Below are 26715 nucleotides of genomic sequence, written 5' to 3'. Positions count from 1 at the left end.
ACTGTGCACTTTACTTCTATTATTATTACGTTGTAATATATAATGAAATAATGATACAACTCACCACAATGCAGAATCAGTGGGAGCGCTGAGCTCGTTTTCCTGCAACTAGATGGTCCCATCTGGGGGGTGATGGGAGACAGTGACACCCGACGTGAGGGCTTATGTCCAGTCTATTCCGTAAGATGCAGCTTAATTGTCACTTGCCACTCACTGACAGGGTTCTGATACGAGTCTGCAAGCAACTAATTTATGATCGTCTCTGTGCAGTCAAACCTCTCTGCTAATGATAATGTGTATTTCCAGCCGCTCCCCAGCGCTAGCTGATCCGTCTCAGCTCCACCTCAGATCACCAGGCATTAGATTCTCACAAGGAGCGTGCAACCTAGATCCCTCGCATGCGCAGTTCACAGTGGGGTTCGTGCTCCCATGACAATCTAATGCCGCCGCTGATCTGACAGGAGGGGGAGCTCAGGTGGTAATGTGAGCAAAGGGGCGCGGCTGTAAATACAGATGGAGGTTCGCTCGCTTGCCCTCCACTCACCTCCTGCTGTGCGGCCCGTTTCCTAACAGGCCACGGACCAGTACCGGTCCAGGGGATGGGGACCCCTGCCCCACAACCCACACACACACAAAGATTCAACCACATGTGTATATACATGCACACTATTTTATATAAAGCATGGTTCGCGCTGTGCAAAATGCAAAAAAATTCTCTTCTTTTCAGCAATTCAATACAAAAATTACATAAGGGCACCTTGCCCACAGTAGGAGACCATCACCTCATTGCAAAGGTAAGTGCAGTAAGTTTCTCTACACTTAGTGGCAGAGAAACTACACATAACAGAGTTTTACATGAGGATGTCCTTGCATGTCCTGAGAACTGTTCCAGGCACCAGACATACAACACTGAACAAAACCAGAGACCAACTTCCCTGCCTCCATGGAGTTTGCATTATAACGGGGAGAGACAGACAATAAAGATAAGTAAGAAAAGCGGACATAACCCATTAGAAAGTGCTCAGTGCTATGGAGAAAAATAAATGAAGGAAGGGGTTGGTGAGTAGGGGCAGGAGAAATGAGTTGAAATTTTAAATATGATGCAGGAGGGACCCCTTTATGAGAAGATAGTTGAGCAAAGTCTTTAACGGTGCAAATGATGGACAGACAGACATAGATAGACAGACAGATAGACAGACAGATATAGATAGATAGGTGGATGGACAGTCTTATGCTAAGGTCCAGGGTCTCTGAACTTCAGTGCTACTGACATTTGGGGCTGGAGGACTCTGATGTGCGGCGTCCTGTGCCCCATGGAGTGTGGAGAGCAAACCTCTCCCCTGAGAGATCAGCACACCTTTCTTTATTACATTTATACTCTTAATGAAATGTTGCACGATTTAAATACTACAATTCCAAAACTGTTTTAAATAATTGCTTTACATATGCAACATTACCAATTTGAGGGGTTATGCAGACGCCTCAAAAAATGGTGAAAATCTTTTTAAAGTGGGTTATCAAATTTATCTTGCCTGGGTGGAAACAGTACATCTATTGGGAGCTTAGAAAGAGGATTATTTGTCACGACTGAAAGAATACTCTTACAAGGGCAGAAAATGAAGCCGATTTTCAGTGAAAACCAGTAGAAAATGTCAAAGGTAAGAACCAAATAAGATCAAGGAAATAAAGTGAAAACTGGGGGATGGAGACATAGGAAAATGGTTAAGCATGTCGGGGTCTCCCATACCTGACAAGGACAAGCTGAATTCTGGAGCCACAAAAACTCAACCTCTGCTTTGACAGAGCTGAGAGTAAGGCATGTGGAATTCCACCAGCATCTCTTCCCCTTTTTGAAAAGAGAACCCTCCCAGCCATCCAGAAGCCCAGACGTCTATGCAGATCTGAGACTGGCTGGGACCCGGGACCCTTGGCTGCAGTGCCGCAGTGCTTGAACCTGGACACACCTCTCTTCCAGCAACAAAATATAAACAGACTGTATGGGACTAAAAATAACTGCGTGCGTGCACAGTTGGGGCAAATTCTGGACAAAAGATACAAAGAGACCAAAAACCCACCTGTGACCTCTGAAGAGCCGGGAGCAAAAGCAGGGCACTGAGCACGCCCCCTGCACTCACACCACCAAAGGGGTGGGCAGACTCCCTAAGCCTCCCCTCCGGTCCGCCCCTGGACCCACCCCTACCCTCACCCCGTATAAGGAGCCAGCTGCCCCCGCCTCGGGGAGGGGGGCAAGGGCACCTGTTACTTGTTCTCGCTCCCCCCTGCTGCAGCAGGGACCCCAGTAAAGCCTTGCCTGGATTTCTTGTCTGGCCTCTGATCAATTTCTATCGATTAAGGAGGCCAGGAACCCCGGTCGGCAACAGATCTTCAATGAGAGCTGGAGACGTCTGGTGGAGGGGCTGTGGCTGCCCCATCACCAGCTGCCAAGAGCTGACAAAGACATTCCACCACGGTTAGGAAGGAAAATCCGTCCAACCAGCATCCCAGAGCAGATTGTAAAAAAGTAATGGCCACAGGCCATGTCCATGGCAATTTCAACCCAACAGTTGTAAAACAAACTAACTAACTAAAAAAGAAAAAACACACTGGACCAACGTTTTGTCAAAGTACAAGTGTGCAGAGACTGGGAATAAGGGCTGGAAAAAAGAAAATATGAGTCCAGAAAGACAGAGCACTGGTAAGCATGCTGTAAACCGCACAGATGAAGACAGAGCACTGGTAAGCACGCTGTAAACCACACAGATGAAGACAGAGCACTGGTAAGCACGCTGTAAACCGCACAGATGAAGACAGAGCACTGGTAAGCACGCTGTAAACCGCACCGATGAAGACAGAGCACTGGTAAGCACGCTGTAAACCGCACAGATGAAGACAGAGCACTGGTAAGCACGCTGTAAACCGCACCGATGAAGACAGAGCACTGGTAAGCACGCTGTAAACCGCACAGATGAAGACAGAGCACTGGTAAGCACGCTGTAAACCGCAGAGATGAAGACAGAGCACTGGTAAGCACGCTGTAAACCGCACCGATGAAGACAGAGCACTGGTAAGCACGCTGTAAACCGCACAGATGAAGACAGAGCACTGGTAAGCACGCTGTAAACGGCACAGATGAGCTGGTGTGCGCCGTGGTGAGTGACGGAAATGAAGGGGTAGAAAAGAGGATCAACTTTTAAGTTCACAGACATGATGGGAAAGAGAGCCGCAGCTTTCTTCTAACCCCTCCCTAGTATTCGGTCCCTTGTGAAATCAGCAACACAGAGCTTGGAGTTCACGTGAGGAAAAAAAAAGCGGGATTCAGAGCAGTCACCTATGGGCTTCCCACAAAAGACCCAAGCCTGAAATGTGGTTTCATTTCTGGATGGTTCTGCTAAATATGCCAAATAGGTTTCCCACCATGACCACAGTAAAGGCTTGAAAAGCACGAATTAGGGGATCTCTGCTAAAGCCCCAATTCTTTAAGATGACATTCTGAAAGTGGCATAAATTCCCCCAAATAGGTCACGGGGGCTCCTTCTCTTAGGAAGGAAAAGACAACAGGTTCCCAAGAAAAAGCCAAGGATCTAAACATCCGGCCAGGGACTTCCCTGGTGGCGCAGTGGTTAAGCGTCCGCCCGCCAATGCAGGGGACACGGGTGCGAGCCCTGGTCGGGGAAGATCCCACATGCCGCGGAGCCACTAAGCCCGTGCACCACGACTACTGAGCCTGTGCTCTAGAGCCCGCGAGCCACAACTACTGAGCCCACGAGCCACAACTACTGAAGCCCGTGCTCCGCAACAAGAGAAGCCACCGCAATGAGAAGCCCGTGCGCAGCAACGAAGACCCAACGCAGCCAAAAATAAATAATAAATTTTTTTTAAATAAAAGGATATCAGTTTAAGAAAATGAACAAGCATCTGGCCACCGGGAAATGGAGAGTTCTCGGGTATTAGAATGTACTCTGCACAAGGCCAATCCTCCCCCTTTGCCTTTTAGGCATTGGGTAGTGCTTCTCCACCTTGACAAAAATAAGCACAGTGGATAAGAACTGCCCAAATTCCGACCTCCGTGGGGCAAATTAACCTTTGTTCTTTCCCACTTACTGGAAGGACGTCACTTTAAAAACTCTGCCTTTTGTGGATTTTTTTTTTTTTCCCGCTTTCTCTAAGGCACTGGTTTTAAACAGCCTGCACACAAATTCTGATTCATGAGAAAGAAGCATTGTTCAGCCAGTGGCTTTCCGAGACATCGCCCTCCCCGGGGGACTATAAAAGCTGAATGTGCAGTGGGCTCCAAGCCAGACCTTTCTAACCAGATACCAAAGCCAGTCTATTCTCCAGGATGTTCTTGAAAACTGGAAACATTTCGGGTGAAATTCGAGACCCAGCCCCAAAGGCGGGTGCCAAGGGCCAAGGGCAGTGGGGACAGAGGAGCGGTGGGAGGCAGTCACTCACTGTTCAACGGGTATAGAGTTCGGTTACGTGAGAGCAATACATCCTAGGGAGCTGCTGTACTTGACGGTGCCTACGTAACAGGGAAAACCAGTTACCTGTTCCTTTGACCTTTGTGCTCTGTCGCCTGTGCTCAGTGATGCTGGCTCTGCACCTTTTGTAAAAGAGTGTTGCCTGTGGCCTGAAATATACATGATGGCACATGCTCCGGGCTCTGACCTTTACCAGTAAAACACTTTTCAGTTCATATAGAGATAAAAGGTTGCAGAACAGAGAATAACATGTGTCTTGTTGGAGGTTTACGTGAACATGGTGACCTGACCTACATGGACAGATGCAAGAGCAAAGGATTCCAGCACCAAGAAGGTGCCACAACCCCAGCCCGCCCTCCCCTTGCCTTTAAAAATGCTTTGCTGAAACCCTTCAGGGAGTATGGGATTTTCTGAGCACAAGCCACCGGTGTCCTGGCAAGCCCTGCAATAAACCTTTCTCTGCCGCAAACCCCGACGTTCCGGTTTGTTTTGCCTCACTGCACGTTGGGCACACGAACTTGCGTCCAGTAACATCTATACTTGACGATACTGTACTTTGCACTTAAAATTTTATTGAGGGTAGATCTCCTGGGATGCACTTTTTAACCACCATTTAAAAATAAAAGTTTATCTGTGCTCGTAGTTTCACAGGTCTACAAAAGAGTCTCTCGCCTGCATTTCTGGAAGGTAATTTGCCTGTTAATAACTCTGACTTTCAAAAGGGTTCAAGTAGATCATGGTTTTCTGCCTTAAGACAAAGCAAAGCATCCAACTGTCAATGCTCTTATCAATCCACTGACTGGAGGTCTTCAGCATTTGACAGTTTGCCCGGCATCCAATGTTTTCCTCCAAATATAGAGAATCTGGTTCTTTGTTTCTTCAATGACGGTCCTAATATTTTTATTATTGAAATGTCATGCGGTGCATTGGAATGAGCAGGAGTCGGGTGGAGTTGGAATCTCAGCTCCATGATTTATTAACTAGGAGACTCTGGGTGAATAACTTAGTTTTTCTTGGCCTCAATTTTGCTACCTTTGAAGGAGGGGGCGGATATATCCTATTTTTAAATGTTAAATGGTAGCTGCGCCCAGGAGTGGGGTTGCTGGATCATTTGGTAATTCTACTTTTAATTTCTGAGGAACCTCACCTCCATGTTGTTCTCCATAGTGGCTGCACCAGTTTACATTCCCACCCACAGTGCAGGAGGGTTCTCTCTTCTCCACACCCTCTCCAGCATTTGTTGTTTGTTATCTTTTTGATAATAGCCATTCTGACAGGTGTGAGGTCGTATCTCACTGTGGTTCTGATTTGCATTTTGAAGAGGTATCTGCGCTCCCAGATTCACAGCATCATTATTCACAACAGTCGAGACACGGAAACAACCTCAGTGTCTGTCAACAGAGGAATGAATAAAGGAGATGTGGCGTACAGATACATACGACGGAATATTACTTGGCCATAAAAGAGGAAATCCTGCCATTCTTGACAACATAGATGTACCGAGAGGGTATTATGCTAAGTGAAATAAGCCAGACAGAGAAAGACAAATAGGGTATGATATCACTTATCTGCAGAATCTAAGAAAGTCACATTCATAGAAACAGAGTTAAAAGGTGGTTGCTGGGGCTGCGGGGTGGAGGGGTAATAGGAGAGATGCTGATCAGAGTATAAAGTTGCAACTAGTAGGTAAATAAGTCCTGGAGATTTAATGTAGAGCACAGTGATTACAGACAATAATATTGTATAACAAACGTCACCCTTACTAAGATATCAGTGCTTAATTATCCCCACCACATACACACACACACAAATGATAATTAGGTAACCTGATAGAGATGACAGCTATCGCTACAAGGGCAATCATACTGCAATATATAAATGTATCAACCAACACGTGGAACACCTATCAGAATGTTATATGCCAACTATATTACAATAATAATTAAAAAAAAAACCTGTAAAGCAGGTATCTTACTGTCCTGTATGGAGGGGAGCTCCAGAAACAGAAGAAAAATTTTTTTTCCGCAGGCCATACCTGAGGCAGCCTCGGACTGAGACCACACCTGTCCTTCCTTAACTTCTTGAGACAAGGTTGTTGGATTCTTTAACAAGAACGCAAAATGAGATTGGCTTCCAGACTTCCATGAACAGAGTATGGTTACGGAAAAAAAAGGAGAAAGAAAAGAAAAGAAGCCAATGAGGGCAACCAAAATGGCAGAGGAGACAGAAGAACTCAGCTGCTTCGCAACACAGACCCCGTGGACCATCTCCATCAGTCCCTCAAAAACCCTTTCTCATCTTCTCCCGAAATATGCATGGATGTGCGCGGGCACGTACACACACGTACACACACACACACACACACACACACACACACACACTCTCTCTCTCTCTCTCTCTCTCTCCCAAACCAGAATGTCACCCCCTAAGCACCTACTCTATAGAAATTCTAGACCGTCACTCCCACAAGGTTTGCACCCAGACCCTAAGTTGCCGTGCCTGTCTGTGGAGACGTTCCCAAAGGAATTCCATGAGCAGAGGTGGACAAGGGTGGCCACCAAGTAATAAACAGGCTCGTATGGGACCCTCGTTTTGGTGTGATGCTTGCTACCTGGCTGTACCAGTGTGACATGAATGCTATAAATCACACACGGGTTGACTTACGGTGAGGAAGGGCGGATGTTTCAGCAAACTGCAAAGGTAACGTGGAAAGCTGGGTGCCAAGCTACGTGAGGGATGAGAAGGAAATTTTAAAATATTTTAGTTTTTGATGACAATGATGGAGGCACATTTTGAACAAACTGCAAAGGCGACTGGCAAAGACACCCTCGGGTACTAGATGAGAGGTTGGCAAAGCATGGCCAAATCCAGCCCCCCAGCCTCTTTTTATAAATAAAACTTTATTGGAACACAGCCACGCCCCTTCATTTACATACAGTCTAGGGCTGCTTTTGCACACAGCTTGTCCTGCAATGCCAAAAATATTAACCATCTGGCCCTCTGCAGAAGAAAATACAATAATACTGTATCATATGTTTGAAACTTGTTTTAAGGGAGAATTTGAAAGTTCTCAGCACAAGAAAAACATTTTATAACTATGTAAGGGGACGGAGGTTAAATAGATATACTGGGGTGTTTTTCTGCTACATATACATATATAGAATCATTATGCTGTAAACCTGAAACAAACATAATTTTTTGGTCAATTATATCTCAGTAAAATATAAAAAATTAAAAAGAAAAAGAAAGACTTCCGACACCTAGGCTAGATGAAAGCAGAAAAGCTACAGCTTCCCCTGTGACCAAAGAACCAGACCGGAGACAGACTTTATCTTAAAAGATACAAAGTTTTATTAAACAAACCTGGAATCAATAGTATTATTCCATAAATTAGACAGCAGTAAAATTTTCCTAGGGTATATATACAAATCACAGTGATTTTCATTGTGCAAGGAACTGACAGGGTTTTTTAATCCACATGAGAAGCTGGGATGACCCGGCGGGGCTCCCAGTGTGACTCACTGGGAACGTGCCACACTGGCCCAGGAGCTTCATCCCGCAAGAAAGAAGGAAGCTCTGACCTCCCTGCAGAGCTGGAAAAGCATCTCAGGGAACCAGGAAAGACGGCCTGCGAGCAGAAAGGCTTCACATCCCAGTTGCAGAAACAAACATGTAATGACTTGTACTTAAATAACAAAAGTCCACCATGGAAGATCAACAGAACATCTTACGACACAATAATTTAGAGGAAACCGTTACAGAGTATTTCCTTTTGATTATGAAGCACTGCTCCTTGGATGCAACCCCACAGGGTCTTCAAAAACAAGCCTGATATGAAAACAGTATGCTTGGTGAAAGCATCCCCCCCCATTCCACCTCCAACAAGACAGACAGACAGACACACACACACACAACTACTCAAACATATTAAGACAACTGTGCACGTATTTTTCTCTTTGTTTTTGGTAACTCAACAACATCCAGGGAAGTGGAACTAATTAGTCAGAAACAGGGATAGAGGGTACATACAGTTCGTAGGATGTGCCCAACAGGTGTAAAATACACGCCAGGGAGACGGACCCCTGGAAAAAGAATAATGCAGGCGTGTCACTTCAAATCTTAATTGGGAGCCATCAAGGGCTTCTGTGGTGGTGCAAATTTCACGACGCAAAATCAAAGGGCTGGAAAAAAAAAATCCAGTCTTTCCTGCACCTGCAGCTAACGTGAGGATTTTGATGTTCTGGTGGGGTCTGCTGCAGCCTGCAGAGTTCACCTGGGTGGGCGGCCCTCGGTGCCTCCAGGGCGGTGCGTCGGGGTCTCGCGTGAACAGGATGGAGCTGTATTGCACAGTTAAAGTGGTTCCAAACTGAGAGGCAACTTAGGTTGTACGTAGAAAGGGCAAATGTGTGTCGCCTCACTCAACTGCTCAGCGCTACTGGTGACGCTGTGGCTGGCGGCAGGTAAGTCCCGACATAACAGACGGATAGAAGGAAACAAAACACTGCACGAGACATTTATAAACAGCTGGTGGTGCAGCTGCCCCAGGAGCACAACAGGAGGTGGTGTTTGAAAGCATCGTGATGGTGTGACATGGACACCCGTTACCTAGTGACTGGAGTTTCTTTTGCGTGTTTTGACATGTGGAGAGCATAAATCACGATTTTTCCATTGCTGGCAAACGATACATTTCTGCTGAGGGGGATTCCGACTTCTGTGACCATGAGCATTATGCCATATGATCAGCTGTGATTTCATCTCCTTCTCAGCTTTACAGATGCCTATCAAAGCAGGCTGGCGACAATCCCCTTAGGAAAACAAGACCCGCCTCAATCCACCTCTTGCAATACATGTGTTTCCTAAAGACTTTTTAAATAGCATTGTCATTTACCAACTTGTCAAAATTGCAGAAAACAAAAATAAATCTGTCCTTTCCCGGCTCTCAATGTTGTACTGATGGATGTGAATTTTCTCCAAAACTTTGCACCCTGATTATTTTTGATCCGATATGTGAACACGGCAGAAGGCCTCCAGGGAGTGAACAATTTTTCGGTCATACATAGGGAGCGTGCCATGTGCTTAAGACTCACTTTGATCACACCCATCTTTGCATTACGTCAGACCATTTAATTTATGCCCTGGTCACCGGCAGGTAACGCTTTGTATAATTAAATGGGCCTGAGGGTCTGGAAGGTGAGACAAACACCATGTGGTACTCTTGGAATTCCTCTTCACTTTCAATGTTTGCGTGGCTGATGGTCAATGACAACATTTTTAAAGAACCAAGTCATCAATGCATTTGAACTTTTATCTTCCCTGCATATTTGTTCAAAATTAAGGCAGTGTGTTTTCATGCATTCTTGTACCCTTTTCATCTCATAAATTAAATCCTGGACAGGAAGAGCAAACCCAAAAAAACATGCATAGGGATCGTGTGTATGTACAATTTTGCACTGTGTTCAAGAAAGGTGTTTCATTTATTTTGTATTTTTTTAAGCATAAGGCTCCTAATAATTTTTTTTTTTTTTTTTTTTTTTTTGTGGTACGCGGGCCTCTCACTGTTGTGGCCTCTCCCGTTGCGGAGCACAGGCTCCAGATGCGCAGGCTCAGCGCCATGGCTCAAGGGCCCAGCTGCTCCGCGGCATGTGGGATCTTCCCGGACCGGGGCACGAACCCCCGTCCCCTGCATCGGCAGGCGGACTCTCAACCACTGCGCCACCAGGGAAGCCCTAATTGTTTATTTTTATAGTCAGAAGACACAAGACATGTTTTTCCTTGTGGGTCTACATCTCCGTGCAGGTTTGCTTTGCTCATTTAACCTTCTGACATTCAACGATGAAACAGTGCAGAGATTACATGGTAAAATTTTAGCCCCTGTTGGCCCATGGCTTCATCCAAAGAGCACGGTGCCTGAAAAGTACAGACTGAAAATACAGTTCTGTGGGAACATTTACCCAAGCGCACCCTTGGAAAATAAATTTTTATTGAGCTACTCATTGGAACGGGTTTCTTTTACTAAATTTTGGGCTCACTCGCACCTATGGAGTTGGTTTTTGAAGACGAGGTCATTTATGAGAAGGGGGTGATTTAGTGTCTTCAATTTAAAGCTCTTATAGGTGTAAGTTGCCTTCATGTCACCTTCAAATACACACAGCCCTTGTCTTTGGATTCGTGAGTGGAAACTGGCCAAATGTGAGAGGTGACTGCATCTCCTTTGACATTTTTTGCTACAGTAAAAAAAAACGTATGATTTTTTGCAAATGGCGCTCTCCACACCCCTAGATGTGCCTGCAGAAGAGACAGAGGTAGGCAAGGGCTATAGGAAGAAAAGCCTTCCTGGCCCAGCCCAGGAAAAACAGTGTTGATGGCAAAGAACCTGCCCGGTAACCCAAGAACACATGAGCTGCAGAGGCCTGGGAGGGGGCTGAGAGCTCAGGGGGCACCCAACACTTGACACCAACACACCTGTGGGGCATACTCTGCCCCATGCCGGCTGCCCAAGGAGCTGGACCTTTCTTGGCAGGAAAAGGGAGGATGCAGGAGAGGAGATCTCGAAGATCTATCGGGTGCATCCCGGCCGCCACTGAAGGCTCTGGAACCTACTTCTTAAACGCACAGACCTCCACGGAGAAGGCCGTGGTTGGGCCCTACGATCGGATACATAACAGGTTTGAGCAATGCTGTGTTTTCAGCTGACTCACAGCCAAGAGAATATGGGTGGCGCCTTTAGATTTTCAGAGCAAAGTTTGGAATCAGAAAGCAGAAGCAGAGAGTAGAGGAGGAAATGCATGAGGGACCAGACAGACACCAAGGACCTCCGCCCAGGCACTGCTTCCGGGAAGACCCATATTTAAACAGCAACACACTCATGGCGACCCACTCAACACTTGGCTTTCATGATCAGTGCTAAGGGGAAGGCACAGCAGAGCACTCCTCAGGGGACCCTCACCATCACGTCCAAAGAGAAACGAATCTCGCCCAACGGTTATTCTGCACAAGCCAACCAGGTCTATGACACCAGATGGACTGAACATTGACAAGAAGAAGTAAAACTAAGCAGAAACGAGGGAGGTTCAAACACTTCCATCGTACCCGTTTTGTTTCTTACTTTTCCTAAAACCAAAGGGAAAAGAAAACATTTGCATAAGTTCATTGAGCCAATACAGAAAGCTACGAGTTTGCTTTGGGAGATGCAGTTTGGTCCACGGATTTAACCTGGAATATTAATAGATAGCCATCCCCCTACAGAGTATGAGATTTTTTAATGCAATAGAGAAAATTCCTTGAATAACATTCATGGTCAATGGCTAGCCTTGCACTAAAGTCCAAACCCACATCTCCTTCCCTGTCGTCCTGGATTCATGACCCAAGGCTACCAGACACAAAGCATTGAAAATATTGGATACAGACCATCGTATGATACTTTCTTCACATATAACCATAAAATGCATATAAGATGATAAAAAATGCACATATCATACTTTTAAAATTTGTCCCCAAAAGAATAGATTCTTGAAAAAAAATCTGAAACATAAAACACCATAGGCTCTGGAAAGTAGGAACATTTACTTCACTGCACAATTTCCCTGCTCCAGGCACACCGTCCTTTTTATACACACACAGACACACGCACAGGCACACACACGCAATTTGTGGTTGTATCTGAACAAGTTCAGGTCAAACTTATAAAGTCTATGAGAAAAAACACCCCAGGATATCCCAGTAGGAACACAAGCCTAAAAAGAAGATAAAATCTACAACCAAACAATTTTTCAAAATGTCCAATGTGCAGTCGATTTCCAGTTGCTTAAATAATTCTAGGTCCACAAATGCCAATGGCTCTGCAATCTCTTTATATACATCCGGGTATATATAAATGTGGAAAAGTCCTTATCCCATTAAGAAGATGCTTCTTCAGGTCTGCCTGGGGGCAGCCATCTGTCCCAGGCAGGCTCAAATCACCCTGTTTCTGGCATGAAATTAGACAAAGGATTTTGTTAGTTTTTAAACACCTGGGTAACGTTTGTCATCCTAACAAGAACAACAACGATAATAGCACGAAAGAAACCCAACTTTCCTTTGGAATTCTTACTGCAAAGACCCACAAGCCTGAATTCTAAGGAGAGAAGATGCCTAATAAGAGACATGGAACAATATCTGAAAGGTGGGTTTTTAATGTTCTATGGTGTTGACATGCACAGAACTAGCCTCTCCTCACCCACGATGAGAAGGGAGATTCATCACTTAAGCAAAAACAGACCCTAGGGCTTCCCTGGTGGCGCAGCGGTTGAGAGTCCGCCTGCCGATGCAGGAGACACGGGTTCGTGCCCCGGTCCGGGAAGATACCACGTGCTGCGGAGCGGCTGGGCCCGTGAGCCATGGCCGCTGAGCCTGCGCGTCCGGAGCCTGTGCTCCGCTACGGGAGAGGCCACAACAGTGAGAGGCCTGCGTACCGCAAAACAAAACAAAACAAAACAAAAACAGATCCTAGTTTCAATGTGCTTTGCTGTAGGATTATACAACCAGAAAAAACATTTTATGATGAAGAGAACTACAAGGCACAGAGAGCTGAGAGGTCCCCTGCCAGCTGTCTTAACATCCATCTCCACCTACTGAAAAGCAGCAGTCCACACACAGATGCACGAGTAAGTCACATAGCTCCAGAACAGAGCTCCGGAATCCTGTAACGAAGCTGAGCTCGGGTCTCACCTGTGGGATGAGATTTCGCTTCATGAAAGAATATCTTTTCGCATAGCATCATCACATCTAATCGCTCAGCGGAAAATACCAGCCGGTAAAATGACTGAGAGACATTCAAATACGAATGTGTCTGGCTTTTAGAAGAGCAAAATGCAAGCTGGTTGCATGAACAGGAAGCAATGAGATCATGAAATGGCCTCCTGACTTCCAAAGGGTCACCAAGAATGTCATCAAATACTGCCCCTGCCATTGGCCAAAGTACATTAAAAATAATTCCACTATAAATCTAGAAAAAAAATGGTACAAATGAACTTATTTACAAAACGGAAACAGACTCACAGACACAGAAAACAAACTTATGGTTACCGAAGGGGAAAGACGGGGAGGGAATTATTAGGAGTTCGGGATGAAGAGATTCACATTATTAGGTATAAAATAGATAAACAACAAGGACCTACTGTACAGCACAGGGAACTATACTCAGTATACTGCAAAAACCTACAATGGAAAACAATCTGAAAAAATATATACATATATACAACGGAATCACTTTGCTACACCTGAAACTAACACAATATTGCAAATCAACTATACTTCAGTAAAAAATTAAGAAAATAAAAACCAACCCCTAGATACCAGGGAGAAAAATAAAAGTCAATTAAACTAACTCAATAACTAACTAAATAAACTAGACCTTCAAAGTCAGAGAGGCATAGACCTTCAAAGGTTCGTGGAAATAAGACACTCAAAGTCTTTTCTTTTCAATCTCAAATTAACTTTAGCAAATTTCCTATGACGTGTTCTCAGATGATTCCTTTCTAACAAAAAGAGACCCAAGAGCCCTTCTGAAAATACTTGGGAAGTACTGTGGTCTGGACCTCGGGGATTCCAGGAAGCAGCCATAAGAGCTATGCTTCTCAAATGTGTAGGTGCACCTGTCTCCTAGGAGCCGTACGTACTGGTACAGGCCTGCCCCAGCAGGTCGGTCCGGGGAGTGAGATCCTGGTGGTGAGGCTGGTGCTCTGGCTGAGCGGCCAACACACACAAGCTGTTTCTTCTGCTGCCGTGGAAAGGACCAGGGCTGGTTCTGCTCCATCGCTCGTGCCCGAAGTGGGGAGAGAAGCCCCACTCGGTCTATGCAAGACCTCCTGCACATGAGGTTCTGTCAACCTCGCTGATTTTTTTTTTTTTTTGCGGTGCATGGGCCTCTCACTGCTGTGGCCTCTCCCGTTGCGGCGCACAGGCTCCAGACGCGCAGGCTCAGCGACCATGGCTCACGGGCCCAGCCGCTCCGCGGCATGTGGGATCCTCCCGGACCGGGGCACGAACCCGTGTCCCCTACATCGGCAGGTGGACTCTCAACCACTGTGCCACCAGGGAAGCCCCCTGGCTGATTTTTAACTACTAAAAATAAACATACTCCTTGTCGGTTACCCATTTTAAATACAGCAGTGTGGACGTATCAATCCCGAACTCCCAATGTATCCCTCCCCCCTTCCCCCGACCCTCCCCCCCTCGTAACCATAAGTTCGTTCTCTGAGTCTATGAGTCTGTTTCTGTTTTGTAAATAAGTTCAACCAACGAGGACCTTCTGTAGAGCACAGGGAACTGGGTACAGTATTATGTAACAACCTAAATGGGAAAAGAATTTGAAAAAGAATAGATACATGTATATGTTAAAAAGAAAGAAAGAAAGAAACAGAATTCAACTGATAAAATTAATGAATGAAATGAGATGCCTTGATATTAAAAAAAAAAAAAAAAAAAAAAGATATACCTTCCAGGTGGGGAGCCCATGCTCAGAAATTCTTGAAGACTTCCAGATCTTTCTGTGACACCGGAGGGGCCATGTTCCAGTCGTTCTCGGGATAAGCTTCGAAGTTGGAGGTGTCGCCCTCGCTGCACACTTTGGGCACGATGGGAGGCTGGGGGATCAACAAGACCCAACACCGTGTTACAGAGGAACAGCGCGCGCCAGGATGTTATTACGCTCAGCGCACATTGTTGCACTTTGCACAGGCCGTGTTTTTTACAAATGGAAGCTTTGCAGCAACCCTACCCTGAGCAAGTCTATTGGGATCCTTTTTCCAACCACACTGGCTCACTTCGGGTCTGTGTCACATTTTGACAATTCTCACAGTTCAAACTTTTCCACTATGATTATATTTGTTATGTTGATCTGTGACCAGTGATCTTTGATGTTACTACTGAAATTGTGTTTGTTTTGTTTTCTTTTGTACTTTGGAATTAAGATACGGACACTTTTTTTAGACATAGTGTGACTGTATGGTTAATAGATTACAGGATAGTATATATTGTACATAACTTAATCTTTCTTCTTCTTTTTTTTTTTTAATTTTTGGCCACGCCTTGGTTTGCGGGAATCTTAGCTCCCGGACCAGGGATCGAACCCTCACCCTTGGTAGTGAAAGCACACAGTCCTAACCACTGGACCACCAGGGAATTCCCTATACATGACTTTTATACGTGCTGCGAAACCAAAAAATTAGTGTGACTCGCTTTATTGTGGTACTCTGGAACTAAGCTTACAGTATCTCCGAGGTCTACCCATACATCCCTCTATGTCTACAACTTTATGTAAAAATGTAAAAAGAACTGGAAAACAACAGAGCTACTTTTCTTTGTTTATGAACAGGAAAAGCTTGGAATTAAAGATATTGCAAGCGCTTTCGTCTCTGTTTTTTCTTTTGCCCTACCCAGGTACGTGGGGGAGTTTCTTGCCTTTTGGGAAGTCTGAGGTCTTCTGCCCACATTCAGTACGTGTTCTGTACTAGTTGTTCCACATGTGGATGTATTTTTGATGTATTTGTGGGGAGGAAGGTGATCTCCATGTCTTACTCCTCCACCATCTTGAAGGTCTCTCCTTGCTTATGCCTGAATTAAATTTTTGTTAGTTTGATTAATATGTGTCTTGGTGTGTTTTTCCTAGAGTTTATGATATATGTGAGTCTCTGTGCTTCCTGGACTTGCTTGTGAAATTCAGCACTTGCTTCTTAAATTCTAGAACTGAGGACCACCTGGACTGCTTGTGAAATTCAGATTCCCAGGTCGGGGACATTCTGATGCAGCTGGTCCTGTGGCCACACTTTGGAAAATTCCAGAAAGATGGAAAGAGCTCCAGACTTGGGTTTTATTATCTCAGAGGCCAAGCCACAATCCTGCATTGATAAAAATGAAGGCATTGGGATTGAGAAGAGGGTCAGCAAACTTTTCCCATAAAGGGCCAGTTAGTAGAACATTTTGTTTTTCAGGCCATACAACTTCTGTTGCGACTACTCAGTGCTGCCATTGCAGTGGGAAAGCAGCCATCGACAATCTGTAAACAAATGGATGTGGCTATGTGCCAATAAAACTTTATTTATAAAAAACAAGCAAGGGGCCAGATTTGGCCCACAGGTTGTACTTTGCTGATTCCTGCATACATCCAACTCCAAGATTCTGTAACACACACAGACACCAACTAGTTTTCTCTAATCCTATGAAACTGTTATGCTTTGTCCAGAGCCTTTAACACACGTGGTGAGCACCACCCCTCTCTCCCTTCCTCTGCAGGATGGATCCTAACCTGGATGTTTCACAAGACACTTGAGGCTCATGATGCTAGAATCCTCAAGTCAAGTCCAGGACGAGGACCTAGATTTGTCCCTGTCCCAAAGCTCCGCGCTTCCTAACAGACCACAGCAAAGCAGATGCAGCTGGAGAATCCTGACAGAGCATGCGCTCATACGTGGATCCCAGGGGGGAACATTTTAACTGCTATGTGGACACAGAAATCAGTCAAGTAAATTAAAAATTATTCATGTAAAAAAAAAAAAAAAAGGAAGAAAACCCTCTTGTCACTTGTATATTTCGGTGAGTGTATCAAAGTGCAAAGACTATGGAGTGGTCAGCATCTCAGAAACATCAAGGAACTTCAGGTGAAGGTGCCACGTTCCTCATCTGACTCAGAAGTTCCGTGCCAGAAAGCCTAATTAGTGAGGTTCACGCTTTATACGCACAGCAGACAACTCCCATCCCCAAACGGGCCAACCCACGCATGAACAGATCTTAGGTTGGCTCCATAAAAGAGGTTAAGGATTTATAAAGATTTTAAAAGTCACAGAGTAAGTTTAATGGTGACTTTTCCTTCATTCTTTCTCACTGCATTCAATCAATGAGCTATTTCTATAAACCAGGCACCACGTGGACAGAAGGTGCATGATTCTGACTTTCAGAAACCTTCCAGCCCAGTCAACGGCTCCAGGGGAGTATCTCTATCTGGGTGGCATATTTGGAATCACTTGATGAACTTTTAAAAAGATATAAAAATAAAGTCACACAGAGATACCTGTTTTAAACCATCAGTTAGGCAAAACTGCAAAAGTTGTATAACTCATCACTCTTGAGCTGGGGGGAAAGAGGCATTTTTTCAGAACAAGTTCCCTGGGAGCACAAAAGGATGTCATTTCTACAGGGAAGTATGCTGCAAAAGAACCTAGATTTCAAACGCATTTGCCCTCTGACCCAAGGATCTCACTTCTGGAAATTCATCTTCAACACAAAAGAAATGTATGAAATTATTCCTTTTAGGAGACTGGAATCGGCATTAAGTGTCTGTCAGTTGAGGTCTGGATAAGTAAACGATGGTAGAGACATGTCAAGGAGTTCCATGCGGTTTAAAAAGAATGAGAAAGCTATTCAGGCATATGGGAAGATCTCGAGGTTGTATCGTTAAATGAAAAAAGCAAAATTAGAATAGCGCATGTATAACTGTAGGTTTTGTGTTTTTAAAAAAGGGAGAAGGACTTCCCTGGTGGTCCAGTGGCTAAGCATCCACCTTCCAATGCAGGGGACATGGGTTCGAGCCCTGGTCAGGGAACTAAGATCCCACGTGCCGCAGGGCAACTAAGCCCACGTGCTCTAGAGCCTGTGTGCCACAACTAGAGAGCCCGTGTGCCACAACTACTGAGCCCGAGTGCTCTGGAGCCCTCGCACCACAACTAGAGAGCCTGCGTGCCACAACTAAAGACCCGACACAGCCAAATAAATAAATAAATAAAAACAAATACTTTTTTTAAAAAAGGGAGAAAATAAGAACATGTGTATCCACCTGAGTTTACATTAACCTAAAGAAACTTTTAAAGGATACACAGAAGAATCTAATGAAAGTGGTTACCTATAGCCAGCTGGGAGGGGACAGCCTGGCCATGTATACCTATTAATATTGATTGGGTTTTTGAACAATGCGAATATATTACTTAGGCAATTTTGTAAGTCAGTGTAATAGAATAAAATACATAAAAGTTAAAACCTTGAATAAAATGAATATCGGTTCCACCCCTAGAGTCTGGGCTGGGGGCGAGGCATTAGCATTTTTTAAGTCTCTCCACTGGCGCCCAAGTGCAACGTTGAAAACATTGCTGTTGAGGATACCCGTCAATCACATATTAAGTTCAAAGAAAGATGGGCCTCAGAATACTTTCCATCTAAGCTACCCCCATCACTGTGCCATATCCGTCCATAAGTATGAGACATACGTCCTACCTGTGTTATTCCCCCTTAGAAAGGGAACAGATGAGATTCATCATAGTCTCAGAGCCAGGGACGGATGGAGCCAGTTCTCCAAAAACCCAACTGCACAAGTGGGGTCTGAACCCCCCATTAGGTGACTCTTTAGCTGAGCTCTCCCCTGAACAGGGAACTTGGCTTATTAATGATTTGGGATGGTTGCTTGTATCGAATCAATTCATTATGTGTCCATCCTAAGTGAATGAGAGCTCAGGAGAGCTCCAGGCTGCCCAGGGACGAACTGCCCATTTAAGTATGTTGTACCTTCAGTTTCCTTTCTGGGACAGTCTCCCAATCCATGGTCCGGAACCACCGATGCCGTTTCACATCCTCTGCTCCATTCTGCAAAAGAAACATGCATCATCAGTGAACGGAAGGTTGACAGGATAGGAAAGAAAATATTCCAAAAGAACCTCTACGTGATGCCCTACGGAGAAAAACAAGAGTTTGCTATGTTTGGAATCACTGTGCCCAGAGTGTGAGCTATTAGGGAAAACTACAGACGAAGGCATTTGAGTTTCATTTGCTTTCCTTTGTCGTAGAAAGAAATCCGGTCACGGGGTTCACGTGTATACCGCTCTGGACCAAAGACCGAAGTATAATTATGATTCAGCCTCTTGACATAAAATTAGACTGACACGCGGTCAGGTCTGAGTTTGACACCTGTTTTCATCTTGACAATTTCCTCAGGTGAAATTACGCTCACTTTAGAAATGTATAAACTGAGATTCATTAAATGATGTCATTTGCTCTGTATTGCCCAGCGAGTAAGTCTATAACTCAAACTGAGCATGTCAAACTTCAGAGACTTTAACAACTACCCAACGTTGCCTCTCAATCAACAATGTGTACAGCACAGGGAACGCTTCTCTATACTCCGTCATAACCTATATGGGAATAGACTCTAAAAAAGAGTGGATACACACATACGTACTCACTTTGCCGTACAACTGAAACTAACACGACACTGTAAATCAACTCTACTCCAAAAAAAATTAAAAACAAAACACAAAAACCAACGTGTACTAAGGTCTGTCTAGTTCATCCTCAGCTGTGTTGTCAATAGCTGGACGGGAGCCACCACCAGTACCAGGACCTCTGAAAATCCCTTCCAAGTTCTCAGCCTTCAGCTGCACCTTTCTTCTCCTTTTTTACGACACTTGTAGCAACTTTTTAATCAATTAAATGCGCGAAGTTATAAGACAGAAACATGAGAAGTCTGTGACACAGGAGCCAGTGCATCTGAAGTTAACTTTTTAAAACGTGTATCAGTTCATATTTTTTAAAGTTTCAAGTGATTTATCCTCAAAAAAGAAAATTCTCTGTAACCATATCTCCAAAAGGAAGGAGATGGGGATGTCAATGTTTTCCACTTTTTTCCAGTCCTATCATTTTGAAAACTCTTTTCCTTTTCCTATTTCTTTCCATCCACATGTAAGTCAAACGATGACATCTGATAAATGTTACCTTGAGGGACGCTGAGAGAAGGTAAATGGGACTGCAGGTTTACTCCCTCAAAGTTCAAACTCAGTATGGATACTCAGGTTTTATGATATCTAGAGAGATGACAGAGAGATAGATGTAGATGACGGTAGAGGACAGAAGATGAGCTATTTAGATAGATACATTTATAGATGATAGATGAAAGTTAGGTAGGTAGGTGTTCAATAGATAACAGACAGAGATGATAGATGATGGAAGATAACAGACGATAGGTGATAGATACACAGGCAGGTAGATGACAGATAAATTGATAGATAATGGAGAGATAGATGGATGAGATATCTAGATAGATGATTGATAGATGACGGATATATAGGTAGATAGACGATGGAATATGACAGACATATAGATAGACATAGATGATAGATAGACAGATACAACAAATAGACAAAGAAGTGAAAGAGAAAGTAAGTGCTAGAAACTTTCCAAGTGTGGAGGACAGAGCAGTGTCCACAGAGGATGAAGGAGATAAACACAATGGTCTGTTTGGGAAATAAAAAGAGAAACACTGCAAATGAAGGAGCGCCAGGAGGAGAAACACATCCCGTTACTGGATGAACAACCATCCTTTTTCACAGATCTGTTCCTTTCACCAGTGATATACAACCACTTAGCGTTTACTCCCCTCCCTTAAGGACCTCAACACATGAGCCAATCTCCATAAGTAGCCTTAACTAGCCAACCAATTTAACAAGTTATGTATTGAACTGTGCTCCCCATGAAAGGACATGTTGAGGCCCTACTCCTCAGCACCTGTGAATGTAACTTTATTTGGAAACAAGGTTTCTGTAGATGTAAACAAGTCAAGATGAAGTCATTGGGGTGGACCCTAAATGCAATGACAGTGTCCTTACAAGACACAGAAGAGGAGAGACACAGACACAGAGGAGAAGCCCCGGGAAGACAGAGGCCGAGACAGGAGGGAGGCGGCCACAAGCCCAGGGACGCCTGGAGCCCCCAGAAGCTGGAAGAGGCGGGAAGGACCCTCCCCTGGAGCCTCTGGAGGGAGCACAGCTCTGGGACACCTGGACCTCAGACGTCTGGTCTCCAGGATGGGGGAGGATGGATTCCTGCGGTTTTAAGCTCACGGTTTGTGGTCCTTTGTTACAGCCGCCCCAGGAAATGAACACACCCACATAAACAGAGGGCCCCAAAAGATCTGCGGGGTTCAAGTCTCACACACGGGTCTACTTTGTCCCTCAAGACTGCAACTGACAGGGTCAATGCACTGGTCCACGTCTAAGTTTATCCACAGACATCCAGAGCTAGAAACAGCTAAGAAGATGTCCCTGGTTTGTCTCAAATTCAGCAGTGCCAAAACAGAACCAAGACAGGCATATACAATATCACAGTTCATACAAGTCAGCTCCTTCCACGTTATTTCCCTCCAGATGAAAAGTTTGACAAAAGCACACATGGTGTACAGCTTCCAAAATGACGATGAATTCACACACCAACCAGCACATGCATGTTTACAGCAGCACTATTCATAACAGCCAAAAAGTGGAAACAGCCCAAGTGTCCATGGACGGATGGATGGATACACAGCACGGGGTCCATCCACACAGTAGAATAGGACTCAGCCAGGACAAGGAGAGAAGCTCTGACACAGGCTGCAACGTGGATGGACCCTGAACACACGATGCTCAGTGAGAGAAGCAGACACAAAAGGTCATGTTTTGTATGATTCCATTTTCATGAGAGCTCAGAATAGGACAATCTATAGAGACAGAAAGTAGCCTAGTGGTTACCTACCACCAGGAGGGATAGAAGGATAGAGAGGTGATAGCTACAGGATACAGGATATGGGCTTCTTTTGGAAGGGATGAGCATGTGCTTTAAAACTGTGGTGATGGCACAGTTCTGCAAATACATTACAAGCCATCGGACTGTCCACTTTAAAACGGGTAAACTGGATGGCATGTGAATTATACCTCAACAACGTTGTTTAAAAATATGAAAGTAAATAAAGTCATGATTCGTAACCTACAGATCACTGTTGAGTCACTGGCTCCTTTGGAGAGACAAGGAGATGGGGTGTAGACCCAGTTTGATTCTGCAGGCCCCAGAAACCCAGATTTGGACTCTGACCAATGACTGAATATGACAGGCACTTATAACGAATACCACTTAACATATACGGACGGAAACACTCACCTTCATGTTGCCCAATCTCCTTGTTCTGTCGACAACAAGCAATTTCTTAATGAGGTCTCTGTTGGGGAGACGGAGACAGAAACGCAGACATGTTGATACGGACCCATGCAAACACAGCAGGTCAACAGTAGTAAAATCCACACCGTACAACGTGGACACGGGCGCAGTGGTTCACACTGGCTGAACGCTTTCTGACGCTTCTCTCTAACCATTATCTGTTCCTAAATGATTTCTGCGGCGCAGAGCTGCGAGAGGGACCTAGCTAAGGGGAAGAGGTTGATTAAATCATCGTAGAGAAGAATAGCCCCGGAGCAAGAGAAAATGTGCCTGCCCTGGGGATGGTGAGGCTTCATTTCAGACATACGAGTCAGGCCATCCCCGCCGACTACACGACATGCGCTTTTACCAAAATCGATGGTCTCGCTTTGCCCTGTGGGTCTGTTTATCTGTGAGATTCTTGTCTGGCCATCCTTGCCTTCCCGTAAGCACGTAAACTTATTGGATCCCTTTCGTGTGTGCTGGTTCACTGAGATCCTCCCTCTAGAGAGCAGACGGGGGACTTCCCTGGTGGTCCAGTGGTAAAGAATCCACCTTCCAGTGCAGGGGACACGGGTTTGATCCCTGGTCAGGGAACTAAGATCCCACATGCCGCGGAGCAACTAAGCCTGCGTGCCGCAACTACTGAGCTCACACGCCTCAACTAGAGAGCCTACGCCCTTTGGAACCCGTGTGCTACAACTACAGAGCCCACGCGCCCTGGAGCCTGCACGCCACAACTAGAGAAGAGGAAATCTGCACGCCACAACTGGAGAGAAGCCTGCACGCTGCAACGAAGAGCCCGTGCACTTCAACAAAAGATCCCGCGTGACGCAACTAAGACCCGACACAGCCAAAAATAAATTAAATAATAAATAAATAATCTTGTTTAAAAATAAATAAATAAATTGTAGGCAGTATCAGAATACAGCAGGACGGTCAACTATGACGGGAAACTGGAGATGGTTTTCAAGACTTCCAGAAGATGGGCTAGCTCTCAGAGTAACAGTTAAGGAAATAAAAAGTATAATGTGTGTGTTTAAGTATCTAATATGCTGACTATGCTGTGTATAATAATATCCAGGGACTTCAAGCATATAAGGATGTTTTCCAGGACAATCAAACACCCCCGACTCAGCTTTAAGCATCTCAGCTTTCCTGAATCCAGCGATGCCCCGGGGTGATCATCACAAAACCAGGCTCCAGCTACGCCCTGGGCGCTGTGTGACCAGCTAAGGAGGCTCAGATGCGTCAGGTGATAAATGAGGGACCAGGGACCCAGGGCTCCTCACATCTGCACTGTGAAATCTCCCAGGTTCCCACTGATCAAACCCTGTTAAGGTATAACTGTAACACAGAGTTTCCCAACACTGGGTATCCTTAAGTAGAACTGGAGTCCTTCTAGACGTTCTCCCAAATCCATCTCAAAGAGAAAACCCAAGAACACTGGCTCACCTAAGGCTAGGATTTAGCCTTAAGGCTAGGATTTTGATGTGTCCATCGAAAACAGAGGAAATTTACTCTTGTGCAAGGCAGAGGGATACAAAAGCACTGAGAAATGAAGGTACCTTTCCTATACTTAGTGAGTCTCCCCTTCATTATTTTGACATACCAAAGAAACAAACTAAAAAAAACAAGGTCACCAAACACCACACTCCCAAAATATCCCCAAATCCATGTGTTTTTTTTCCTCTTTTTCCCTATTATTTACAGCACCCTCAGCCCCATGAGTGCATATCCTTAAAGCTGCCAGTCCCAGGATTACAAGAAAATCAAAGATTTATTTAATATATAAATTTAGATCTTTGCGAAACAGCTCAATCCTGAAGGCAAAAGGTGCAAAGGAAAAGGGGCCACCCGATATGTCAAAGCCACGTAGGAACTCTGCAAGCATCCAAGACGTGGCAGGTGGGCACCTCCATCCTGGAATGGCTGTGAGTCCACTGGCAGGCCCTTGATTCATCGAGGCTGAAATTCTGAATCCTACCGACTCCCCGGGTGCCAGCTGGCTTCTCCTCGACCACTTTCAGACACAGAGAAACACTTGTAAATAAATATGAGTTCTACCAAGTCGGCACCAAGCCCCAAAGCTTTTACTTCCTTTGCCATTATACATATTCCTGCAAGGAAACCTGAAGCTTCGTCCAAAGAGACATTTGCCCAGGCCAACACGCTGACACGGTCCAACGCTGAGGCTGCAGGAACCCACAAAGGACCTGAAAAACTTCAGTCAAAATTCTACCCTCAGGGCCACCTGGTGACAGTCATTTGGGTAGGAAATCACTCCTTCGGGCTCTGCTTCTCAGCCAGCTCATGAAGATCTAGGCAGAAACGTGAAGGAGTAAAGCTTTACTCAACTATGATCGGCCATCATCAAGAGCAGCAAAGGGTCCCAGGTTTCTGCCCTTGCTGAGCCCCCTCAACTGGGGACGTGAGAGGAAGCGCCTGGAGCTGCGCACGTGAGCCCTCACCCTCACCCTCACCCTCACCCTCACCAAGGATTCCAGAACAGCCTCTGCTGCTTCTCTCTTGAAAGTAAACTAGGAGAAAAAGACGGGGAGTTGGCAGGAGACCGGACGGAGATTATGCTTAGGTCTGTTCTCTTTCTATAACATCCTCTTGTTCACGAAACGTTGGACACGTACTCTACATACGGACGTGAGTGTAACAAAGAATGAAATTGTGCCATTTGCAGTAACGTGGATGGACCTGGAGGGGATCATACTAAGTGACGTCAGTCAGAAGAGAAAGACAAATATATGATGTCACTTGTATGTGGTATCTAAAAAATGATACAGGGGCTTCCCTTCCAGTGGTGAGGGCTCCGCACTTCCAATGCAGGGGGCATGGGTTCAATCCCTGGTCGGGGAACTAAGATCCTACATGCTGCGCTCATGGCCAGAAGAAAAAAAAAAAGATACAAGTGAACTTATCTATGAAACAGAAACAGACTCACAGACATAGAAAACAGACTTATTGGGAAAGGGGGTGGAGGGGAGATAAATTAGGAGTTTGGGATTAGCAGATACACACTACCGTATATAAAATAAACAACAAGGACCTGCTATATAGCATAGGGAATTATATTCAATATCTTGTAATAACCTATAATGGACAAGAATCTGAAAAAGAATTTATATGTATATACATACATGTGTGTATGTATAACCAAATCACTTTGCTGTACACCTGAAACTAACACAACACTGTGAGTCAACTACGCTTCAATAAAACAAAATGGATAAAAAAAGTGTGGTAGGGCTTCCCTGGTGGCGCAATGGTTGAGAGTCCGCCTGCCGATGCAGGGGACACGGGTTCGTGACCCAGTCTGGGAAGATCTCACATGCCGTGGAGCGGCTGGGCCCGTGAGCCATGGCCGCTGAACCTGCGCATCCGGAGCCTGTGCTCCGCAACGGGAGAGTCCACAACAGTGAGAGGCCCGCGTACTTAAAAAAAAAAAAAAAAAAGTGTGGTAAAATAGAAATAAAATTTACTATTTTAACCATTACAAATACATATATTAACAGAAGCAAATAAATGACCTAAGATTTATGGATCTTCCCTTCTCCTGGGGAAACATCTCCTGGAAGAATTCAAGTCCTTCCTTGAAAGAGGAAGGGGATCCAGTCTGATGATCTGTGTTGCCTAAGACTGTCACAAGTTTACAAAAGAAAGAAGCAGCCTATGAGGACACAGGAGGTAGTTCATATTTATCTTGCTTGGAGCACGTGCACCCATGGCAACAGCGAAGTCACACCCATCGCGGGCAGGTCCCGCCAACATGCAGCGGGTGTTTACAAGCCCCAGGTGTACCCAGGAGAAGTCCAGGGAGTCTACAGGGGCCGTCAACTAGCAGTGCCCATGGGTGTGAGTAGGCGCTAATCTGATCATACCATTGGTCAATCGTTGATACATTTATAACTCAACTTTATTTTTTTCCTCTTTATTTTGTCTTCTCTTAATACCCTCCCCCGATCCTTCCTCGTCCCTCCCCACCCCTCCCCTATAACTCAATTTTTAAAGTGCTTTGCCATCCATTCGAAACAATGTCACTCAACACTGATGGGATCTGGAGCCTGGGAGAGAAATCCTAGACCATATTTCTTCATTTCTTTCTAGAGCAATAGACTTTTGAGTGCTGTATGTATTCCCCTTGTCACCTTACTGTCGGACCATTCAGGACACAGAAGTCTCCCTTCCGGATAATTTATGTCTAACTGGAGCCTCCTTTTCTTGCTAAAATCTTTTAAAACCTAGCTGGTGGGTCAAACAC

General features: G+C 45.1%; 1 protein-coding gene across 9 annotated transcripts in view; it reads right to left on the bottom strand.

Annotated features, from left to right (window-relative positions):
- The window catches only part of PRKX (protein kinase cAMP-dependent X-linked catalytic subunit), a 148311-nt gene that overhangs the window by 56589 nt on the left and 65007 nt on the right, over nt 1–26715 (bottom strand). For 3 of the 9 annotated variants that reach the window (XR_002642993.3, XM_089904843.1, XM_022561922.3), the window contains exons 6-8: nt 22407–22464; nt 19011–19088; nt 14956–15103 (exon numbers count right to left, since the gene is read on the bottom strand). Coding sequence is in view for 8 of the 9 variants with exons in the window: in XM_089904843.1 (XP_089760969.1) it covers nt 14978–15103; nt 19011–19088; nt 22407–22464 (262 nt within the window). In the remaining variant the exon portion in view is untranslated. The other 6 variants (XM_089904844.1, XM_022561927.3, XM_022561925.3 and 3 more) reach the window with 5 other exon arrangements.

Source organism: Delphinapterus leucas, chromosome X (genome assembly GCF_059928025.1).
Source record: "Delphinapterus leucas isolate spDelLeu-1000000601 "Yukka" chromosome X, BTC_Dleu_Yukka2, whole genome shotgun sequence".
Lineage (NCBI taxonomy): Eukaryota > Metazoa > Chordata > Mammalia > Artiodactyla > Monodontidae > Delphinapterus > Delphinapterus leucas.
Note: the sequence above shows the minus strand (reverse complement) of the source record. Positions and strands in the feature narration are given on the sequence as shown.